The 25,074-nt window shown below is 35.4% G+C and overlaps 1 protein-coding gene across 13 annotated transcripts in view; it reads right to left on the bottom strand.

Annotated features, from left to right (window-relative positions):
- The window catches only part of LOC128547932 (inositol 1,4,5-trisphosphate receptor type 1-like), a 181,399-nt gene that overhangs the window by 142,234 nt on the left and 14,091 nt on the right, over positions 1-25,074 (bottom strand). For all 13 annotated transcript variants that reach the window (XM_053521831.1, XM_053521833.1, XM_053521822.1 and 10 more), the window contains exon 4: positions 1,030-1,116. In XM_053521831.1, coding sequence (XP_053377806.1) covers positions 1,030-1,116 — 87 coding nt within the window. The remainder of the gene's footprint in view (positions 1-1,029; positions 1,117-25,074) is intronic.

Here is a 25,074-nt window from a genome sequence, read left to right as displayed (position 1 = left end):
GTGAGGTGGGGGAATGGTACAACTTTGCATGTTGATAAATATTCATGGAAGGTTTGAATAAAAACTAAAAAGGAATGAAAAATTATTTTTTGGGGTGGTGGTGGTGGTGGGGGGGGGGGGGGGGGGGGGAAACAAGGCAAGGTGGTGACCAGGTGTGGGTACACAACTTCACATGTTTATAATAAATGTTCATTGAAAAGAATGAAAGAAGTTTAATGAAATCTACCAATTGGTTGGTTTGTTATGTACAAATCCGTAGATTTTTAAACAATTAAAGGGCAATAACTCTAAGGAAAATTGACCAATTAAAAAAAATGACAGGCATCATCGAAGTATGTTGGTTCATATTTATTTCAAGTTTCATAAAATTCTACCAGCTTATTACTGAGAAATTGCTGCAGACATGGATTTTTCATTAAATCAAGGGCAATAATTCTAAGGGAAATTGACCAATAAAAAAAAAAAACTTGACGGGCATCATCGCAGTATGTTGGTGCATGTTTATTTCAAGTTTTATGAAATTCTACATGATAGTTACTGAGAAATGGCTGCGGACGGACATTTTTGGGCATTTTTCATTAAATCAAGGGCAATAACTCTAAGGAAAATTGACCAATAAAAAAAAAACAAACTTGACGGGCATCATCGCAGTATGTTGGTTCATGTTTATTTCAAGTTTCATGAAATTCTTCCTGCTAGTTAATGAGATATGGCTGCAGACAGACACACGGACGCACACCCATACGATTCATGTATTAGGTGGTCATTCCATTGTTTGAAAACAATAGAATGACCACTTAAGGAACAAAAGAATTAAGTGGTTACGGAATGAATAAAAAGGATTTCTATTGTCCTAGGCCACACCTCCTACCACCTAAGGTACCAATAGTGTGCTCGCACTGACGCACGGACGTGACGGACGGACAACGCCATTTCAATACCCCCCTCCCGATTTCATCGGCGGGGGATAACAAGACATACTGTCTGTTATATGGGACAATATATGAGCATCAAAACCTGGTGTTGTACCTGTATAACACAGCCATATTTGACATCATTACCAAGTTCTTTCTGGTTCTCTTTTTCATTCTGTTTCTTCTCTTGCTCAGCTGCATGCTGAAATATAGATATAATACTGCTAAACTATATGTAAAACTGCTGAAATCTAATATATAACACTGCTGGAGTATATATAACATATAATACTGATATTACAATTTTATCCGTTCTACAACTGATAATCTTTTTGTCCTGTAACGTAATACAATCTTGACGGTCATGATGACGGTGTACTTGATGTGTTTTAGAGGGAAGACTTCGGTGCGTAAAATGTGTGGGATTTATTCAGATAGAGAAAAACTACCGCTTCGTACGCTGTTGACCGCTCGTTGTGTTTTCAATGGGACATAGTACCTAAAATTTTTGAAAGAGCTCACATTTGAAACTAGTTTTTGACATTTGACCAAATATTTCAAGATAAAATTTTGACATTATTTTCTATGAAAATCATTAAAGAATATATTTGGTTTAGGCAAGGTCATCAAGTTTATCCTAGTATATGACCTTTGACTAAGTGTTTTTAAGGCACGGACCCAGTTAAAACTTGACCATAGATATCATCAAGGTGAACATTCTGCCAATTTCTGAATATCCATTCGGTATGGCACTGATGAGGTCACAGTTTTTTCTATTCAAGACCATAGTGACCTAGTTTTTGATCGCATTGACCCAGTTTTAACTTGACCTAGATATTATCAAGATAAAATTCAGACCAACTTTCATAAGATCCATGAAAAATATGGCTCTCTAGAGAGGTCACAACGTTTTTTCTATTATTGACCTATGACCTAGCTTTTTGATGGCACGTGACCCACTTTCGAACTGACCTAGATATCATCAAGATGAACATTCTGACCAATTTTTATGGAGATCCATTCAAGTATGGCCTCTAGAGAGGTCACAAGGTTTTTCTATTTTAAGACCTACTGACCTAGTTTTTGACCGCATTGACCCTGTTTCAAACTTGACCTAGATATCATCAAGATGAACATTCAGACCAACTTTCATGAAGATCCATGAAAAATATGGCCTTAGAGAGGTCACAAGGTTTTTTCATTATTTGACCTACTGACCTAGTTTTTGAGGCACGTGACCGACTTTCGAACTTGACCTAGATATCATCAAGATGAACATTCTGACCAACTTTATATCAGATCCATGGACAAATATGGCCTCTAGAGAGGTCACAAGGTTTTTCTATTTTTGACCTACTGACCTAGTTTTTGACCGCACGTGACCCTGTTTGAACTTGGCCTAGATATCATCAAGTGAACATTCAGACCAATTTCATGAAGATCTCATGAAATATATGGCCTCTAGAGAGATCACAAGGTTTTTCTATTTTTAGACCTACTGACCTAGTTTTTCATCGCACGTGACCCAGTTTCGAACTTGACCTAGATATCATCAAGATGAACATTCAGATCAACTTTCATGAAGATCTTGTGAAATATATGGCCTCTAGAAAGGTCACAAGGTTTTTCTATTTTTAGAACTACTGACCTAGTTTTTGATGGCACGTGACCAAGTTTCGAACTTGACCTAGATATCATCAAGGTGAAGTTCTGACCAATTTTCATGAAGATCTTGTGAAATATATGGCCTCTAGAAAGGTCACAAGGTTTTTCTATTTTTAGACCTACTGACCTAGTTTTTGACCGCACCTGACCCAGTTTCGAACTTGACGTAGATATCATCAAGGTGAACATTCTGACCAATTTTCATGAAGATCTTGTGAAATATATGGCCTCTAGAGAGGTCACAAGGTTTTTCTATTTTTAGACCTCCTGACCTAGTTTTTGAAGGCACGTGACCCAGTTTCGAATTTGACCTAGATATCATCAAGGTGAACATTCTGACCAATTTTCATGAAGATCCATTGAAAATTATGGCCTCTAGAGAGGTCACAAGGTTTTTCTATTTTTAGATCTACTGACCTAGTTTTTGACGGCACGTGACCCAGTTTCGAACTTGACCTAGAATTTACCAAGATGAACATTCTGACCCATTTTCATAAAGATCCCATGAAAAATGTGACCTCTAGAGATGTCACAAGGAAAAGTTTACGGACGCACGGACGCACGCACGGACGACGGACGACGGACACCGCTGTCACTTTGTGACAGGTGAGCTAAAAAAAAAAAAAGAAAGAAGTCCAGGTACATATATTTAGACAGGGTGACCCCTGCACGTGACCTCCAACTATAGACCAATGCAAATGCAACTTTCATTTTCAAGTTTAGCCTGTTTACTTTCATTTTCTTTACTTCTGGAAAAAGCTGAAGGTCGTCTGACGTCACTTTCTGTGTTGTCAAAAACATACGTATACCTTGCGAGATTGTATAAAAATGTGCCCATAGTTCTAAGGATATGAGAATCTAGGTTACTAAAAGCCTGACCATACTAAAACTCTGTTAAATGGATTACCTACTTCTTCAGATATTAACCCTGCACCAACTTAGTTCCTTAGCAAATTTCTAAACAAAAGACAGTCCAGGAACATTTGAAGGTGATGATAACATCCAGGTATAATTATAGATAAAAATCTGACAAACACTTGAGTTCTACACATTTTTTAAAACTTCATTGTTGGGTTAAACATCACACCTAGACAAAATTTTGGTCATATGGTGACTTTTCTAGCAGGGAAGCCCCAGGTGCCACTCCAAGCTTTCTGTATGGCTTCCAAACATGAACATAAATTTAACACTCAAATATAGGTTTCTAACCCACATCAGTGAACTGCAAGTTATTCAAAGTGGGCGATCCATAACCACAATGCCACTGAGGCCTGCAGGTAAGCTTCACAAGAAACATTTGTGTCAAGTTACAGCAAAAAACCTCCCTATATGAAAAAAACTGATCCGGACAAAGTTTGTGGACATCGCCCATCCTTCCACCCGCCAGGCATTCCTATAATATCACCCGTCTTTCAGACAGTGCATAGAAAAAAACACTCCAGATTTAAGCAAGGATAACATAAAGTAACCTAAAAACATGAGAAGATTTCAGAAGGTGCTACTTTGATAACAAATCAGTTCAGAAATATCTAATATTACAAATAATCTGATATTACAAAATAATAGATATATACTGCAGCAGGCAACATCTTTCTCACATCTTTAGCACAGGTAAGAATGAGTGGGTAAGACACCTTAAAGATTAACTATCATGTTTAATAATTTTTATGCTGAGCCTATGTGAATTATTCAACAGTGTAAATTAAAGAGCATTTCATTCATGTGAAAGGTAGTGTTCCATCATACTGACACAAGTCATAATTTTTTTAGCATGTCCCAATAAGATTATTTGCTTTTACCAAATTTAAACTCACGATGTCTTAGATTTGTGGTCCAAACAAGTTACCACAAAGCCACATAAATTTCCCATTTGTGTCATATTTCTAAATTATAATACCGTAGCAGTTTTTTACCCTAGGGACAACCCTGAATAGTAAGTGTGCATTATACATTCGTTTATGATTTTGCCATTCCAGTATAGGGAAACAACTCTCAACACTGTCTTTTAAAAACTAACTTGCCGTTACGTTCTGTAATAGATAAAAGTGGTTTAATTTTTAAAGAAAATTAATTTTAATATATAAATTTAATAGTATTTGAAGAAATAAATATAAAAAATCATTAATATTAAGATACTAATTAAAGATGGAGTATATCAAACTCTGTCCAACAAATCTGACACGAGGCGCCACACTGATTGCCAATAATAACCAGCCATTTTGATCTTTAACATATCATTATAAAAGATGACGCACCTTCAGTTATCAGTTTGAATTGAAAAGCGTGTGTCATTTTGAAAGAATATGCTATTCCGAGATACTGAAAACAACTACTTTCTATTCATTTATAAACATAATTGAATAAAAAAAAATATATAAAAAAATATAATGATGTTTTATAAGTTTCATTTCCAGAAATCAAATATCAATAGTACAGCGAGACCGATTTATTACAGGTGTCAATGTAAACTCAACTTTCTTTTTCAATCCACCTCAAAACTGACCAGAAATGTTTTTTCCCCAGGAATTTGGGCTAAAATTTTGAGGGTGGGGGGTGGGTATTATACATGGATGCGCATCATACATGGGTATCTACTGTATGCAAGTTTAATTTACTTACTGACAGTTAATCTTTAAGCAAATTACAATAGTTATATAACAAAAACATATCTCAAAAGATTGATGGAACCACTGTATTATCTCCATTTATCTTAAAATGTTTTATAGTCAATTAGGAAAGAAGTAATTGAAATTCCATTGAGTGCTATATCTCTGCAAGTGTTTACAGAAAATCTTGGCAGTAATTTAAACATTATCTTTACATTCCCATTTAAACAGCCATAAAACAAAGGTATTGAAATCATCAATAAAAATTTACAGAAAATTTATTTTTACTGCCACTAAGCAAACAAAGTCTGTATTGATGTTTATAGTCAATTAACAACATAGACATTTGTTTAAAACTTTCTCACATACATCCTGCAAGCTTTCTTTATAAATTTACCACTGGGTTTTAAAAGTGGTTAATCGGATTTTGATCAAGTAATGTATTTGTTTAAAACTTTAACATCTGCATGATCATTTACACTTAATTACGATCACTGATGAGTGCGAAATACACATTTTGTCACTGTAGGTATTTCTAAATTTTATATTCCTATCCTGGTTGCGCACAGGAAATGAAAAAGGGACATAACACTAAACCACATAAGCCAGAGTTATACTCATTGCATACTGCACTCTTCATCATTGTCCTCTACAAGTATTTCAGGTTTAAGGTGCATAGTTCTCAGGTTTTGCTCTGGACAATTAAAGCACAAGGGGCATAACTCAAAAATTGCTGAAGCTAGAGTTATGGTTTTCCAAACTGCAATTCCACATTGCCATTTTCCTATTTTCCAAGTTTGAAGTAAATCCACTGCATAATTTTAAAGTTATGCTCCTCAGGGCTCTCGCAAGTGGGCGACTTGAGCGAAATAGTCGCTTTGGAACTTCAAACTTCGCTCAAATCTAACCTCAAAGCGAAATGCATGTCGCCTGATTTTCTTTGATATCCACACTCACTAATTACCGCTACCCAGACTGTTGACATTTTGCACGGTGTCAAAATGAGTGTTGAATACACAAACACACACCGATAGCATAATTTAAACTCCGCCTTCTTCAGGTACTTGCGAGATTTTCCCGAGAAGTGTTAAAGCGAATCAAATTATCCGATACACCAGAATTGATTGTGTTCAGGCAATTAGCGCCGCGGTTACGTCTTTGACACTTTGTGTTTAATTGTCAACATGTTCGAGCGCAAAAAACAATGTTTTATAACAGAAACTGCTGATTAACCATGCGATTAATTGGAATATTATTGCACACAATTATTTGTTATCTATGGTAAAAGAACGACATGTAATGTATTTACTACGTTAAATTGACTTTCATCGATGAATTGATTTGAATATGAATTTCTAGTTTACACAGTTAACTTTCAGTTTTATTCGAGTGAGATACTGTTCACCGAGGTGGTGACTCGGTGTTAACAATAAACACCTCATTCAAGATATAACCAACAAGGAGCTGCGTTCAATAAACGCTTGATGCCCCCGGTGGCATCCTTGTCGATACATAGCAACCTAAGTCCAAAACGAGGTCAAGGTCAAACTGAGGCCAGGTGATGTTTGAAGATGAGGAATGGTCACAGGTTACATCTGTATTAGTATCAATTCATTCTTGTAAGCAGTATTAATGCTAGACGAAACAGTCCCATTTGGTTAACCAAGAGATGGCCCATATAAAGCAACCTAAGTCCAAAATGAGGTCAAGGTCAAACTGAGGTCAGGTGAGGTTTGAAGATGAGGAATGGTCACAGGTTACATCTGTATTAGTATCAATTCATTCTTGTAAGCGGTATTGATGCTAGACGAAACGGTCCCATTTGGTTAACCAAGAGATGGCCCATATAAAGCAACCTAAGTCCAAAATGAGGTCAAGGTCAAACTGAGGTCAGGTGATGTCTGATGATGAGGAATGGTCACAGGTTACATCTGCATTAGTATCAAGTCATTCTAGTAAGGGGTATTGATGCTAGACGAAACGGTCCCATTTGGTTAACCTCGTACGGACGGACGGACAGGACGATCACTATATGCCTCCCGCATCAGTAGATGCCGGGGGCATGAAAATCTGCGGGTTAGATTTACATCATCGGCTTGAATTTTGAAAACAACTTTTTTCAGAATTTTGTAATGAAACAATAACCACTGTATGGGAAATGATCTAATTAAGAAAATGAATGGTCACATCAATGTTTTTGCATCTAAAAACAAGAAAATTACAGCCACCTTTCAAATCACTCAACAGCATTGCTGTAGGAAAAGTCTTCCCACTTCTCCCTAAAGTCTCTCCACTTCTCCCTAAATCAGCTGGAGGGAAAAGTAACTTCTCCCAAAAAATTGGACCCAGCTAGACCCCTGCTCCTGGACAAGCAAAATGGGGACTTACAGACAGTTCGATTAGTAGTGGCATATTAAAGTACAAAATAAAACAAACAGAAATCAGTTTAAAAACCACTTGTCAGTTTGTGTGGAAGGGGAGGTAATATGTTCAGGTCTACAAATACTACAACCTAACAGTAATTAATTGATAAATTATATCTAATAATTGGCTTCAAATAATTACAAAGTTGTATTCTATTTTCCATAACTTTAAGGATACAATTGTTTCCAAAATATCTAGCCTCTCAACTCTTTTTGTTTAATAAATCATACTTTTACAACCCTAATTTAAAGGACTTATTTACATGCTATATAAAATTTTACAATGTAAATAATTAAATGTTGGAACTGTATTTAGTTTTATGGTTTGTATTGGTTACCTGGTAAAATATTCTTGCTGCTTGTAATAAATAAGTTTTGTTGATTCAAATGAGAATTTTGAAGAAAGGAATGCTCTTCTACAAAGATAATAAATTGTTATTCAAATTAATTGAAATGATATGTTATCCAAATTAACTGAAGCTATTTCAATTCTGTAACACACTTGACTGTTAAATAAATCTGGCATGCTAAATTCTTTAAAAAAAAAAAATAATTGAATTCAAAATCATAATAAGCAAAACAGGTGCAAGTCTGTTCATTTTCACTTCTGAAAATAGACAGTACAGATGATACTGCACAGTAAAATCTGTCTATCAAATCATAACTAGCACTAGCAATGATCCAATGAAAATTTTAATTAGATAATTAAGTTTTTTTTATTCTACATATATAGGGCTATGATAGTAAGTAAACTGTTATTAACTTCATTGTACCTGTTTTATATATAAATAATAACAGTTGGCTAAATTTGAATGATTTTACTGGCAGAACAATTTTGTCACATTTAGTATTTTTATTATCTCCCTTTCAACTTAACTCCCTTTAATACGTTTAACTATACAATTTATTTAGATGCTTGAAATAAATGTGTTTTTTACTTTGCACATTTAAAGAAAATTCTGTTATGTCTTTACTTTGATCATTTTTGAACATGAAACTGAAATCTATGTGCAGCCTACAGTCAAGCATCATATACATTTTTACTCACTCCAAGTTCCTTAGTGTTTCATTAATTTCATTTTTCAAAAGAAATCAAAGCAAACTAGAGCTATCACTAAAGGTGATGAATGTACCCCCCACATGCACTGACACAGTACATTGCAATTTGACGCACACAAGATTGCATAATTAAGTGGACTGTATGTATACAGTATAGTAACAAAAAACAAAGTCCCATAACTATGCAGAATATTTATCTAAAAGAACGTAACATGCACCATGCACAACTAGGGTTGATACTGATCACTTGTATGAAGTTTCATTAAATTGTGTGCAAGGGTTCGGAAGATTAAGCGCGCACAAGATTGCATATGCAGACTGTATGTACATAGTATGTGAACAAGAAACAAAGTCCCGATACTCTGCAATTTTTGTCGTTGAAACAACCTAACATGCCCATGCACAAGTACTGTTGTTACTGATCATCTGTGTGAAGTTTCATTATATTGTGTCAAGGGGATGAGGAGAGATGGTGCGCACAAGACTGTGTCTATGTATATAGTATAGTAACAAAAAACAAAGTCCCGTAACTCTGCAAAAAAAAATTCTGAAAGAACCTAACATGCCCCATGCACAACTACTGTTGTTACTGATCATCTGTGTGAAGTTTCATTAAATTGTGTCAAGGGGATGAGGAGAAATGGTGCGCACAAGATTGTGTCTATGTATATAGTATAATAACAAAAAACAAAGTCCCGTAACTCTGCAATTTTTTTATCTGAAAGAACCTAACATGCCCCATGCACAACTACTGTTGTTACTGATCACTTGTGTGAAGTTTCATTAAATTGTGTCAAGGGGATGAGGAGAGATGGTGCGCACAAGATTGTGTCTACGGACAGACAGACGGACAGACAGACAGACAGACAACCTGAAACCAGTATACCCCCCCTTACAACTTTGTTGTTGGGGGGTGGGGGGGTACAAGTCTTTATGACTAAGAAACAGTAAATTACATAATACGTAAAGCAGAAACAAGATTTTTATTTCTACAGATGAAAAGAAAACACATAAATTGCTACTGCAGAAGTAAAATCTTGTCTATCCAATAATGTCTGGCACCAGTATAGATCTATTGAACAAACAATCATTCTGTGATATTTTATCTTTTTCATTCTCTATAACAATGGCATATAAATGCCCTGCTAACAAGGAGATAATTGGATAACTTGTTCTGGCACTATGTTCCTCATATACTCTGACATTCTGGCTGAAATGCCCTCATGTTTTATTCTCTGATACTGGGCTACTTATCTACAAACAATCAGGAAGAATCTATCAATAAAACAGCATCTGTATATTTTCCTGTGTTATCAGCTAGTCATCAAAGAGTGCAATGACGACTTCAATGATTTTTTTTTTGAAGAAAAAAAGATCTATTGAAGACTTTTTTGAAATTTCAAGCCAGCAAATTTTCCTATTGAGTGGGTTAATATACGACTAACTCGGGTTTAACGTCACACCCACACAATTATAGGTTATCCTGCGACTTTCCAGCTAAAGAGGAAGGAAGACACCCAGCTAGGTGCCCCTCCGTGCATAATTTCATCACAAGTGGGCACCTGAGTAGAACCACTGACCTTCCACACGCTAGCTGGTTGGCTTCCTCACATGAAGAATTCAACGCCCAGAGCGAGGCTCGAACCCACATCGGTGCAGTCCCACCAGTATTATAACTTATCACACCATCATGAAGAACAGTAGCCTAGCCTGGGGATCAAACCCTGCCATATCAAGAGCACTTAAGTCTTCTTATCACTGTTTACTTCTTCCTTATTTCACAAAATTTCAGAGTGCAACTAAACCAGGAAGTAAAGGCTGTCAGGTTTATGTACAGATGTTTTCCCTATCAATTTCATAATGTTTTCAAGTTTCTCAGAAGAATGGCAAGTAACCAGTAATCTGTTAAAATATCATTTGCTCATTCAATTTGAAAACAGGATACAATTATAAGTCACCCTTTTATGAAATTTTTCTTTATAAATTTACATCTGTATCAGATACCTACAATATACTTGATCAAAAAGTTTAATACATTTCTGTAATAACACAAAACATATTTTTTGAAATGATAACATTTTATTGTCAGATAAGTAATCACTATTTTATGTAAAAAATCTTTATGAACTACTATGTTTCATTAAATTTATAAAATATATATGAGCCGAACCATGAGAAAACAAACACATTAGTGCATTTGCGACCAGCATGGATACAGACCAGTCTGCACGGATGCGCAGACTGGTCTGGATCCATGCTGGTCGCAAATGCACTATGCTGGTTTTCTCATGGTGCGGCTCGATGACTTGATCAAGACGTTAAATCTATGTATCATGGCATTGTAAGGTCAGACAGGAATAAAAAAGATTGATCAAGACACACCTAGCTAAGTCAGTTGGTAAATACCATATTCCTAGCTGTCAATTAATCATATCACCTGTCAGGTAGTACATTCTGCAGAATTTCATGATATGTGCTATCTTTCTCAGATTGCCTGTTACAGTGTAAATTAAACAGGTTTTCCTATGATAAGAATAAAGAAGTAAAATCCACTGTTTGCTTGTTTAATTCAAAGTTAAAACTTTTTTTTCAAAGATATCACAAGTTATGCCATTGCTGGTGAGAGACTAAACAAACATTCCTTGATTTCTTTATGAGTTCTAACTTGTTCTCCACAAGTCAATTACAGCTCCATGAATATAAGGTGGAGAATAAGTGATCTGTAGTACTTTTAATTTATAAGTTAGTATTTTCCATTCTGTCAACTATTACACTTCATACTGGCCTCACCAACTTGCAATCTTTCCACTGATAGTCTTCAAGTGTTCTCCTATAAATACTAAATTAACAACATCAAAACAACAACAACAACAACAATCACAGATTCAACTCTTTATAAAAAAGGTTTCCGAAACAGGATATATGACAATCTATCATATGATATTTACATTCACTGGATGTTTTGTATGATAGATCTAGAATTGTGTCCACAGGACACGGATGCCCCCACACACTGTGCCATCCTCTATATAGCAAAAACTATCAAAGGGCCATAACTGCAGTAAAATATTCACAGAAAAAAATCCTTCATTTATGGTCATCTGCACATCAAGCTTGTTCATCTGTGAAAGTTTGAAGCAAATCAGGCAAATAGTGTGGGAGGAGTTGGTCCACACAAGATTTCGGGATGTACGGACAGTGCAGAAAGCAACGCTACATGCCCCCCACCCCCCATAAATGTGTGTAGGGGCATAAAAAGGCACTTATCTTCGTATAAACAACACTGGTGTAATTATATAACCATATTTGGACTTCTTCCAAATCATCCAAGAACCACTAGCTTGATTCATAGATTTTCAAGAAGTTCCAATGTGGTTTTTACCAGGATAAGCCCACAATTAATTCTTAACAAATAATAATACAAGCCAAGAGTGTGGTGAAGTGGAAGTGGTTTTTTAGCTGCTCAAACCCCAAACCCGGGTAAGACATCAAGGATACAAATACAGCAGGAATTATTATCAGGGCTTCTCATAAAAATAGTATAGACATTTCCAGAGACACTCCAGTGATTAAAGCCAGCTTCAAGCCTTCTCTGTGACAACCTTGCTAAACAAACGCATTTAAAAAATTTTTCCTTCACAAAATCTAGGCTCAACTTTTAAGCTATACAGACAATTATCAAGTACGATATTTAGCCTAATGGCATCTGAGACATTTCATGTGATTATAATTTCCCAGGAGACATTCCTTCGTACTGACATGCAACTATATGGCCAGCAAGTCTGCATTTAGCTTCTACAATTTGATCACGATTTTGTTTTTATTCAAGCTGAATATGGTTGTTCTGCAGCTTTGATAGCAACAGACTATCCCTGTCACAGTGCACAAGAACATAATATTAGTTTCACATACAGACCACACCTGAATAGAACACAATCAACGTCCCAAGCTGGGTGGTGTTTTTGGTCATATAAAAATTCAGCAAACGTGAGACTTGAACCTGCAGTCTGAGGAGATGGAACAATGTTCAGAAATGCAACAAGAAACAATGCATACTCTAATGGCTGATACAGTAAATAATTAGCTCTCAAAGAATGAAACAAAAAAATCATTAATGAGCAAATCACAAACAGCAAAGCATTTCTTTATCAACTTAAGCAATGCCAGACAAAACTATTTCTCATCTTGAAATTTTAAAATCTTTATGTAATATTGATAAATGCAGTTAAATATTGTTAAATGGTACATTGAAATAGTACAATTTCACACAATATTTGCACCTCTTTACTAAATAAATGTACATCAGGTTGTCCATTTTATAACATATCAATTTTCTTATCATATTTCATATGATTCAATAAAAAATACCTCTATGAAAAATATAGTACACTTTCAATTAAACTGTTTTGTTTGTTTGTTTTGGGGTTTAACGTTGTTTCAATATTTCATTCATGTAATGGTGAACAGTTAATCTAACTATAAGTGTCCCTGGATTCTGTTCCAGTATAAACCTGTTCTCCGCCAACTTCAATCACATAAATCAGAGGTGGAGGATGAATAGTATTTTAACAAATTGTCACGAAGAACATTCTCCTTGCCAAAGGATTGAACTCTCAACACTGCAATTCGTAGATCTATGCTCTCCCTATTGAGCCAAGCGGGCGGGATCTAACTAAACTGTATGCTACCATGCAAACTGGTCTGTTTTATTTCTGTGAAAGATGAAACAAAAAATATCACCAAATCTTTTTTTCAGACTGACATATTATAGTGAAAAACATCACAAAATGTATTTCTAGATCTAATAATCTTTCAGCCATGTAGTGAAAACTATCATGAAAGATCATTTCCAGACTGATCATTCTTTCGTAAATGTAGTGAAAAACATCATAAAAACTATTTCCAGGCCTAATCATTCATTCATGAATGAAGTGAAAACTATCACAAACTAATCATTGTTTCAGAGATGAAATGAAAAATATCATAAAAGCTACTTCCAGACTGATTATTGTTTCAGAGATAAAATGAAAAATATCATGAAAGCTACTTCCAGACTGATCATTCTTTCAGAAATGTAGTGAAAAATATCATAAAAGCTACTTCCAGACTGATCATTCTTTCAGAGATGAAATGAAAAATATCATGAAAGCTACTTCCAGACTGATCATTCTTTCAGAAATGTAGTGAAAAATATCATGAAAGCTACTTCCAGACCTAATAATTCTTTCAGAAAAAATCATGAAAGCTATTTCCAGACTAATCATTCTTTCAGGCATGTAGTGAAAAATATCATGAAAGATACTTCCAGATCTAATAATTCTTTCAGAAATGTAGTGAAAAATATCATGAAAGCTTCTTCCAGACCTAACAATTCTTTCAGAAATGTAGTGAAAATTTTCATGAAAGCTACTCCAAACCTAATAATTCTTTCAGACATGTAGTGAAAAATATCATGAAAGCTATTTCCAGACCAAATTTTTCTTTCAGAAATGTAGTGAAATATAACATGATGGGGACGACCTAATCATTCAGAGATGAAGAGAAAAATATCAAAAAAGCTTTTTCCTGACTGACGATTCATAAGATGACTAGCACGCTACTGCAATACTAACCATTCTTTTAGAAATAAAGGGAGAACTATCAAGAATGTTATTTCCAGATTGATTATTATTTCAAAGAATGAACAAAATTGACAGTAAGTTAATGAAAACTTTGGAGATGTATGAGAAATTCCATTCTTCATTTCACTTGATATCAAAATAACTTGATTCTCTTAATTGAAGTAGAAGCATTTACCTCTGACAGGAAGACTCTTAAAAGCTTTCTTTTTAGAGATGAAAGGTGCCAATTTCCGCAGTAAATACAAACATGCAATGTCAAAAAGTATCTATCTATTCAAGATAACATTTGTGTAGGTCTCAGTTGAGCTGACTAAAGTAAGCAGGGACTGGCTTAATTCATAAGTTAATGAAAATTGCCACTTTTTTATTTGAAAAATTTGGACTTAAGTTACATATACCGGCAATCTGACTTAAGTACTTGATCTTCTAAACGAAGATCTGAGAACGACCCATTCACATTCGTCTTCTGTATATTTTGGATTTCCAGTATTGCTATTTTTATTTTATCCAACCAGACGACTTGTTCGAATGTCGAAGAGTAAGAAAAATGTGCAGTCATTCCAGGTCTCGAACCCGGGATCCCTCGCTTACAAAGCAAGTGGCCTACCGACTGAGCTAACCGGCTAACTGATACCGTACGCCATTAGAATTGTAAATATCAAAAGTCAAGGCTACAGGTAGATTTGCAAGATGTTGTAAGTTAGGCCCTGATTGGTTAGCGAAAGGGTTGCCAGAACGAGGCAATGAATAGGTCGTTTTCAGATCCTATGCGTAGCGTAATAGGAGATGTACTTTAGTCAGATTGATATACCGGTAACTGCCCCTTTTCAGTGAAATGCTAAAACTTGATCAGATGTAACAATGCACTGCATCTTTTTTGTAAACTCACCCAGAATTGGACCCAAAGTACATGTATGGTACATATAATTCAGGAAAAGCCATGGACTCTAATATATGACCGATAAGACCTATATACATGAAACCACTTTTACTGGTCAAATGGAAGCTAGTTTCATCATGTCTTTTGAAATGGTGTGACACAATTTGTGGTGGCTTTTTTAGTCCCAAGTAACCTACAGTGAAATAATTAATATTTGTGACATATTACTTTCTGTGAATTCTGTGTTGTGTCAATCCACAAAATTAAACCCTTAAATGAAAAACTAAAATACCTGTTCATTTTACATTCAAAAATGAATTCAAATCCGCATAAATTAACTATTCTGGCCAAACCTTTCACAGTAATTTTATCTTTCACTGAAATTTCTGATCCCATTTCAAGTAACGTAAAATCACTTTAAGATTATAAATGGAATTAATTTAATCTTTTATTTAATTACCAAGGAAAGGGATGGTTTGAAATAGAGCATAGATGGTAGAATGTCTTCATTGGCTGCAGGCGTGCAGGCGGCCATATTAGTATATTATCCAACTAAATATTGTGTTTCATGAAATATACTTTTCAAATTCCGCAAAATCCCTCCCCACTCCAAACATACCACCCCCCACCCTATGCACTTATATGAAGCAAATGCACCCTTTAGCTGCACATTTTTCTGCAACTATAAAACAATTTATCAATACATCTATCTAAGAGAAAGCTCTAAGAACAAAAAATAAAAACTTAGATCCTGGAGCCGAGTAAGTAAAACAATAACAGAAATGCTTGAGATTTATCTTGCTATAAATTGAGAACTAGAACAGCTGCTGCTGATATTTCACTGCACTATTACATATTATAATTATAACCATGTGTGCCATTTATATTTACAAAGTAAACTACAATGTGATTGGTTTTTGATGGAATATTGCCAATGTATTCATCTTAAGAAACTTGGAGCATCTTTACATTTTAACTGGTTTGTGACAACCTGAAAATGCAGTCACCTGAACTGATTAAGAATTAAAACACAACACTCCTACAAAGAAATGAAACACACATATATAATTACAAATATTCATCAATACATGAACAACATTTGATCTGCCTTACTTTGATTAAGTGCAGAAATATTACTGGTATGGTATTAAAATGCAAGTTGGTAAAGCATACTTTTATTTAATAAAATAATTTAGAGCAGATATTATTACACTCAACATATAACCACCCATCGTGTATAGTTTTCAAACATGGCTTTGCTATAAATTGTTTCAATTCTAATACATGTATGTCCTTTAATGTAAAATTTAGATCAAATATGACAGGACTGCTTCTTGGCACATGTATGGCACCAAGTGGTAGGTCATCACGCTCCTTTCCCGTCTGTGGAATGTCCCTGGACAAGCAAGGTTTTCCATGGAAAGTGCATGGAATCCCATGGAAAATATGCTATTGACCCTGGAAAACACTGGAAAACACAAATCCCTGGAAAATTTCCATGGAAAAGTGACTGGTATTCCAGGGTCACACTGGAAAGTTTCCAGACACACAGAAAATTGCATGGAAAATGTCCCTCAACTAAAAATGTGTATGGAATTTGTATGGAAAAATTCCCTGGACACTGAAGTATTTGCACTTAGAGTTATTTTCAAAATGACTCAAGAAACATCACTAGAATTGACTAAGTCCAGTTTTCAGGCTATTTTTAATAAAAAAGTACAATGTCAAAATATTTTATTTGAGTTTTAATGTCCAGGGAATATTTCCAGGTGAACCAGGGAATATTTCCAGGGATACTAGGGAATATTTCCAGGTGAACCAGGGAATATTTCCAGGTGTATCAGGGAATATTTCCAGGGGTACTACTATTCAAATTTTCCATGGAACACTGGATTTTTTCCATGGAATCCTGTTCCAATACTCCATGGAATAATTCCATGTTCTTCTCCATGGAAATCCCTGGACATTCTACAGACGGGCTGTTTAAACACGCCAGGACCAGAAATGGTAATACGTCTACCGTCAAAGTGTGTGGGTATGGATATGGGTATAGCAGTGTAGTCCAGAATAATGTAGTGTGGTGTGGTGTACATAGCGTAGTGTATTCTAGTTGCACAGCACACTACAGTACAGTATAGTTTTATTTGGCAAAAATGTCCATTATATAGTAATATATAGTTTCATCAAAATTTGGCAAAAATTGTAATAACAGTCAAGTTACTGATGATGACAATGGATGACACTCCAGGCAATCACATCTCATGCTCATGACATTGTGACCTTAAACATTTGAAGATTTAAAGATTCAAAACAACAAATGATACTAGTTTTTAGAGAGATAATTTTATGTGTTTGCCAACACAAGAAGAACAAAAATACCCCAAACAAACAAGATCACATGTTTTCAATCAATTTGCCTAAACATTAGGTGTAAGCGTCATTAGTTAGATAAGTTATTTAAACTATATATACAAGCTTCAACATAAATATTTATACACAGTAACAAATTAACTAAACTCCTGAAAACCAGAGGCACAGTCTCTATACATGCAGCTGCCATTCTTCATAAATGATACACTGATCATTGAACAGCTTTCTACTATATCAATCTAGTTACTGTGTCTACAAGGGGCATTATCAGATGTATATATAATTGAGCCACGCCATGAGAAAACCAACACAGTGGCTTTGCGACCAGCATGGATCCAGACCAGCCTGCGCATCTGCGCAGTCTGGTCAGGATCCATGCTGTTCACTAACGGTTTCTCTAATTGCTATAGGTTTTGAAAGCAAACAGCATGGATCCTGACCAAACTGTGTGGATGCGCAGGCTGGTCTGGATCCATGCTGGTCGCAAAGCCACTATATTGGTTTTCTCATGGCGCGGCTCAATAGCACAAAATCATTTTTTTAACAGAATCTGATAGCATATGCTGTAAATATCAAAAATCAATTCTAGTTGATATTTGTGAGTATGATATCAAAGGTAAAGCTGCTAAAAAATCAGTTTGGTTTTTTTGTAGAGGGATTCAGGGCTTTCTAAGATGCACATTATTATGCATTTTAGCACACCGTATTGCCAAAAGACCACCAAATTCAAGGGCATAGGAGCTTGGGCGGCCAATATTTCAAAAAGCGGCGAAATACCAAACTCGTAAATTTTTGAAAAGGCTAGAAAATATAATTGAAATAAATACAGCGGTCTTCCATTTATCATGAAGTGCATCGGCGACTGATATGTACACAGAATCTTGTCATATCGCTGACACCTTGCTAGATCACCTTGGTGACAGGGTATTGTACAAAATCGATAATCCGCAATGACCAAGGTCACTGTATTTTCACGCCCCGTAGACTCGGATTATAGGCAATACATTAATTTAATTAATGAAAGTTAACTGTTTTTAATTGCTTACTGCCAAAATTGCAATAATTTATTAATGTTGTGTCTCAAATTCTGCCGACAAAGGAAAGTATCTTGAGTAAAACACAAACGCAAATCAGGATCTGTAGATGTCTTTACATAAAATATATTAAATTAAATATTTTTGACACTTAAACATATTGTTTGAAAATCAAAGGCACCAATCATAATGATTAAATTCAACGCATAAAATGTAGAAAAATCCTCATAGATTTTACAGATCTAGTTAAATTAACAAGTATTACAGCTTCTACATAAAAATGTAAAAGGCCAATCAGCCTCGCAATTTTGCATTTCCAAATCGATCATTTGGTAAAAAGAACACTGAACTCCGTTCATTCAACCCTCAATGGTTCAAAGAAAATAGTGAATTGCGTTTTACCTTTATAATGCCATTTAATGACTAAAATGCTCTAAGGATTGCATTACCCCTTTAAGTCAGGGTCTTGTGCTCGATCCCCTACATAGACATTACTGGTTTTACCCTAGCAGGACACTGTCCTATCTAACATCGTACTGCCATTACAGTGTTTAAACATAGTAAACTGTAAATAGGGGTGAAAACTCGAAAAAAAAAAAAACGAGTAAGTTCAACAGATACTGAGCAGTCCAAGAAGTCGCCAGATTGCACCATTTACTCTAGCTATATGCAAAATTTTCCCGGGACCACCCCGGACCCCGTTCATAGGAGGGGGACACCCCCTCCCAAACCCACCCCCTCTGCCGCCCCAATGCTCAAATCGTCCCTATGCCCCTGAAAATTATTATGAATGTGTCAGTAATGAAGCAAATGAACCTGTGAGCATATTTTCAGCAATGAGAATTTTCGTTCCTAATCGATCAAGTTAAGTAAACTCTGGTTTGCAAATCAGTACAAACTTTTTTTTTTAGCAATGTGGACTGCGATCAAACTTTACTCAGAGAGTCTCTATAGATTGTAAACTGGTTTATGCTACTGGTACTAAGCAAAGTAGACTGTACTGAAAGTTTAAGAAGCAAATTCAGATTTATATTCCCCATTGAATAGGCTGTTTTGTTTATAGAGGGGACAATATTTTGAAAGATATTTAATTTCCAGATATACAAAAGTTATGTACAAACACAACTTCAAGTTACGTAAAAAAAACACTGTGCAACAGTTTGTTGGTTCCTATTCTTTACAAAATATAGGGAAAAAACTCTGCTCTATAGTGATCGTAATTTGTACCGTAGATACCCATGTATAATGCGCACCCGTGTATAATGCGCATCCCCGATTTTGGCCCGAAATCCTGGGGAAAAAAAACATTTTTGGTCAATTTTGAGGTGGATGGAAAACGAAAGTAGAGTTTACATCGACACCGGTAATAAATTTTACCTCCGCGGTGGAGAGCAGTATCGGTCTCACGGTACTATCGATTTTTGTTTTCTCGAAAATAAAACCAATAAAATATTGTTTTATTTGTTGTTTTACCTTTTTAATTAACTATTTTGAATAAATAAACAGCAGCTGATTTAATATTTCGTAATGGTATTTTTCAAAATGACATGAGCTTCTCAATTCAAACCAATAACAAAAGGTGTGATAGTCTTTTTGTCACAAACAAATAGCCAATAATTACCGGCAATTAACGCGTCACCTCGTGTCAGTTATGTTGTTCACAGTTTGATCTCGGTTAAAGATAATTCTCAATCTTTAATTAGTATCATAATTTTTGTGATTTATAAACATTTCTTTCATCAAAATACTTTTAAATTTATATGAAATTAATTTTGTTTGAAAGAAAAATAAACCATCGATCTTTTACGGAACGTAACGGCAATCTTAGATTTTAGCGGTGACAGTAAGCACGGGGAGTAGTTTCCCTTTACAAAAATGGCGGACATCGGTAACAAACTTGTTTTGAAGTTAGAAAATTGTCTATACCTGTATATTATGCGTACCCACGATTCGCGGGTGGTCCCGGGGGTAAAAAAACTGCGCATTATACATGGGTATCTACGGTATTAAATTTCATGAAGATCCATCCATTATAGGTTACTCAGATACAATAAAAATCTCTATTTTTAACAAATCAAGGGGAAACACTCTGCTTTTACTTGGTCAAGGGGGATAATACTATAAGTGAGCAAAGGTCATGTGCTAATTAATCATTACGTCAGGTTTGGTAATTCTAGTAAAAATACATTTTGAATCATAAGGATTTTTTTTTTACCAAATGAATGGGAAAAACTCTGAAAAGTGAAAAGGGAATAATACACTATGCATTTTATTTGCCTTTTAGCAGGTTCTGTTTTAACATTTTGTTTTGATGGCGTTACTTATCCTCCATGTGACACAAACGACACGACATGTGAAGCTTCAAACCCACTGTACTACGATAATACTTTACTTTAATATGTTCATGCATTAAAGAATACAACTTGAAACATGGATTTTAAGATAATGGCAATGCCTGTCCATCCATTCGATTCCTAGACTCGTTTTCCAAGCAACAAAATAAGAAAAAGACGCAGTACAAAATATTATTGTAATTAAACATACTGAGTAAAATGAACGTCCGTTTAATTTTTGTTGCATAGTATAAATACTGTGTTCTCGTAGACTTCTGTACGGAAAAGGTAATTGTTTTTCATTAATTTTGATATTTGTATCTAATGTTCCATTAAATAGAAGTTTCCATGAAATATCTTGAATGATTTAGTTCAACACTTTGTCTAAACATACAGGAAGTTCTCATTCATGTATCTTTCATCTCCGTCGAAACAAGATCCGATACATCACCATGATTTAGCGAAAACATCCTGAATACGTATCAGCATGTTAGAAAATAAAAGAAGGATACAACCATTTCGTATTGTCATAATCTGATATCAGAATTGCGTTTTAAATTCACGACTATCTTTAAGTGATTATTAAGTATGGATTATCAGTCCCAATTGGAATTTAATCTTTAGGTACCATTAAAACTAGCTGTCAAAATTTCAATCTAAAACCCAGCTGAGACCAAAAATTGTTTGGCGAACAAGGGGCCTGGGAAGCCCCCAAGGTCAAAATTCCAATCATATTCCAAAAATGTTTTATGGCAAGTACAGGCATAGAACTGCCAACAAAATTATATTTTTGACTTAGCCAACTCCAATGACACCATTTAAGCAATTATGTTTGGTCATTTGATACAACCAGCTTAGTAGTTGACACTAGACTTTTATCATTATTGACAAAGCCTTTTTAGTTGAGTACCTTGCATATGTGGTATGTGTACATACTAGGCTTCATGGAACTTGGACAAAGATTTAAACTCATGAAAACGCAAGGTCTATATTGGTTTAAAAATTCATAATGTAGCCATCATGTTTGTCATAATAAGGTGACCAGGAAAACTGAAGGAATTCAGTACCGTGTAAAACTGAAATTGTAGAATCTGAAATGGTTTAGAATATATATATATATGTATAACACCATGTGCGACATTTTTTGCCGCGGTGCATTAAAAAGTCACGCACTGTATCGTGAATATTCAAAACTGTGCGTTGTAAATAGAATTTCAGCCTCGCAAGTGCAATACTACGAAATTACATGTTTCCAAAATCACTATTATACATTCTTTGATACCAGATATTCAATTAAGTAATAACTTGTAACATAATTATGTTGTTGTGATTCCCTATGCATAGGGGTCCCCTGATCTAAAGTAGGTGAGTAAACCTCTTGAGGCGCAGGGTAAGAGTATCTGTCTCCTCACCAGGTGGTCACTGGTTCAAAGGGTATGTTTATCGTTGAATCAACAGCCGTTTTCACTGCTAGCAAATTCTGGCCAAAACCTCAAGAAATTGACAGAAAGCATATAAATAAGTTGCAGCACTTCAAATAAACAAGAGGACCATGATGGTCCTGAATCGCTCACCTGTCCCAACATGACCAAGTTTTGAACTGAGTATGACGTCGTTTTTTTTTCTATTATTTGACATAGTGACCTAGTTTTTCAGCTCATGTGACCCAGTTTTGAACCTGACCTAGATATCATCAAGATGAACATTCAGACCAACTTTCATACAGATCTCATGAAAAATATGGCCTCTAGAGAGGTCACAAGGTTTTTTTCTTTATTTGACCTACTGACCTAGTTATTGATGGCACATGACCCACTTTCAAACCTGACCTAGATATCATCATGGTGAACATTCTGACCAAATTTCATGAAGATCCATTCAAAAGTATGGCCTCTAGAGAGGTCACAAGGTTTTTCTATTTTTAGACCTAATGACCTAGTTTTTGACCGCAGCTGACCCAGTTTCGAAACTGACCTAGATATCAACAAGATGAACATTCTGACCAACTTTCATACAGATCCCATGAAAAATATGGCCTCTAGAGAGGTCACAAGGTTTTTCTATTATTTGACCTAATGACCTAGTTTTTGACAGCACATGACCCAGTTTCGAAAATGACCTAGATATCATCAAGGTGAACATTCAGACCAATTTTCATGAAGATCTTTGAAAAATATGACCTCTAGAGAGGTCACAAGGTTTTTCTATTTTTAGACCTACTGACCTAGTTTTTAACCACAGTTGACCCAGTTTCGAAACTAGCCTAGATATCATCAAGATGAACAATCAGACCAATCTTCATACAGATCCCATGAAAAGTATGGCCTCTAGAGAGGTCACAACGTTTTTTTATTATTTGACCTACTGACCTAGTTATTGATGGCACGTGACCCAGTTTCAAACTTGACCTAGATATCATCAAGGTTAACATTCTGACCAATTTTCATGAAGATCCATTCAAAAGTATGACCTCTAGAGAGGTCACAAGGTTTTTCTATTTTTAGACCTAATGACCTTATTTTTGACTGCAGCTGACCCAGTTTCAAACTTGACCTAGATATCATCAAGATGAACATTCAGAACAACTTTCATACATATCCCATGAAAAATATGGCCTCTAGAGAGGTCACAAGGTTTTTCTATTATTTGACCTACTGACCTAGTTTTTGATGGCACGTGACCCAGTTTCGAACTTGACCTAGATATCATCAAGGTGAACATTCTGACCAATTTTCATGAAGATCTTGTGTAAAATATGGCCTCTAGAGAGGTCACAAGGTTTTTCTATTTTTAGACCTACTGACCTAGTTTTTAACCGCACGTGACCCAGTTTCGAACCTGACCTAGATATCATCAAGATGAACATTCAGACCAACTTTCACAAAGATCCCATGAAAAATGTGACCTCTAGAGTGGTCACAAGCAAAAGTTTACGCACGGACGGACGCACGGACGACGGACGCTGCGCGATCACAAAAGCTCACACTGTCACTTTGTGACATGTGAGCTAAAAAGAACAAGTCTGCGATACAGACATTCTAACTTCTTGTTCATAAATACGGTAGTCGAAAGATTTGAATAGATCCATTAAAAAGCGATATAAAATGTAAAGGGGTATTTAAACAAGAGGACCATGATGGTCCTGAATCGCTCACCTCTTCCCACATGACCCAGTTTTGAGTATGACGTCGTTTTTTCTATTATTTGACATAGTGACCTAGTTTTTGAGCTCATGTGACCCAATTTTGAACTTGACCTAGATATCATTAAGATAAAAATTCTGACCAATTTTCATGAAGATCCACTGAAAAATATGGTCTCTAGAGAGGTCACAAGGTTATTCTATTATTTGACCTATTGACCTAGTTTTCGAAGGTACGTGACCCTGTTTTGAACTTTACCTAGATATCATCAAGGTGAACATTCTCACTAATTTTCATGAAGATCTCGTGAAAAATATGGCCTCTAGAGAGGTCACAAGGTTTTTCTATTTTTATACCTACTGGCCTAGTTTTTGACCGCACGTGACCCAGTTTCGAAACTGACCTAGATATCATCAAGGTGAACATTCAGATCAATTTTCATGAAGATCCATTGAAAAATATGGCCTCTAGAGAGGTCAAAAGATTTTAATTATTTTAGACCTACTGACCTAGATTTTGACCGCAGTTGACCCAGTTTCAAACTTGACCTAGAAATCATCAAGATGAACATTCAGACCAACTTTCATACAGATCCCATGAAAAGTATGGCCTCTAGACAGGTCACAAGGTTTTTTATTATTTGACCTACTGACCTAGTTTTTTATGGCACGTGACCCAGTTTCAAACTTGACCTAGATATCATCAAGGTGAACATTCTGACCAATTTGTATGGAGATCCATTCACAAGTATGGCCTCTAGAGAGGTCACAAGGTTTTTCTATTTTTAGACCTACTGACCTAGTTTTTGACCGCACATGACCCTGTTTCGAATTTGACCTAGATATCATCAAGATGAACATTCAGACCAATTTTCATATAGATCCAATGAAAATATGGCCTTTAGAGAGGTCACAAGGTTTTTTTATTATTTGACCTACTGACCTAGTTTTTGACGGCACATGACCCACTTTCAAACTTTACCTAGATATCATCAAGGTGAACATTCTGACCAATTTTCATGAAGAT

This window comes from Mercenaria mercenaria, chromosome 13 (genome assembly GCF_021730395.1).
Source record: "Mercenaria mercenaria strain notata chromosome 13, MADL_Memer_1, whole genome shotgun sequence".
NCBI classification, from domain to species: Eukaryota; Metazoa; Mollusca; class Bivalvia; order Venerida; family Veneridae; genus Mercenaria; species Mercenaria mercenaria.
The sequence above is the reverse complement of the archived record's forward strand: the minus strand, read 5'-3'. Positions and strand labels throughout refer to the sequence as shown.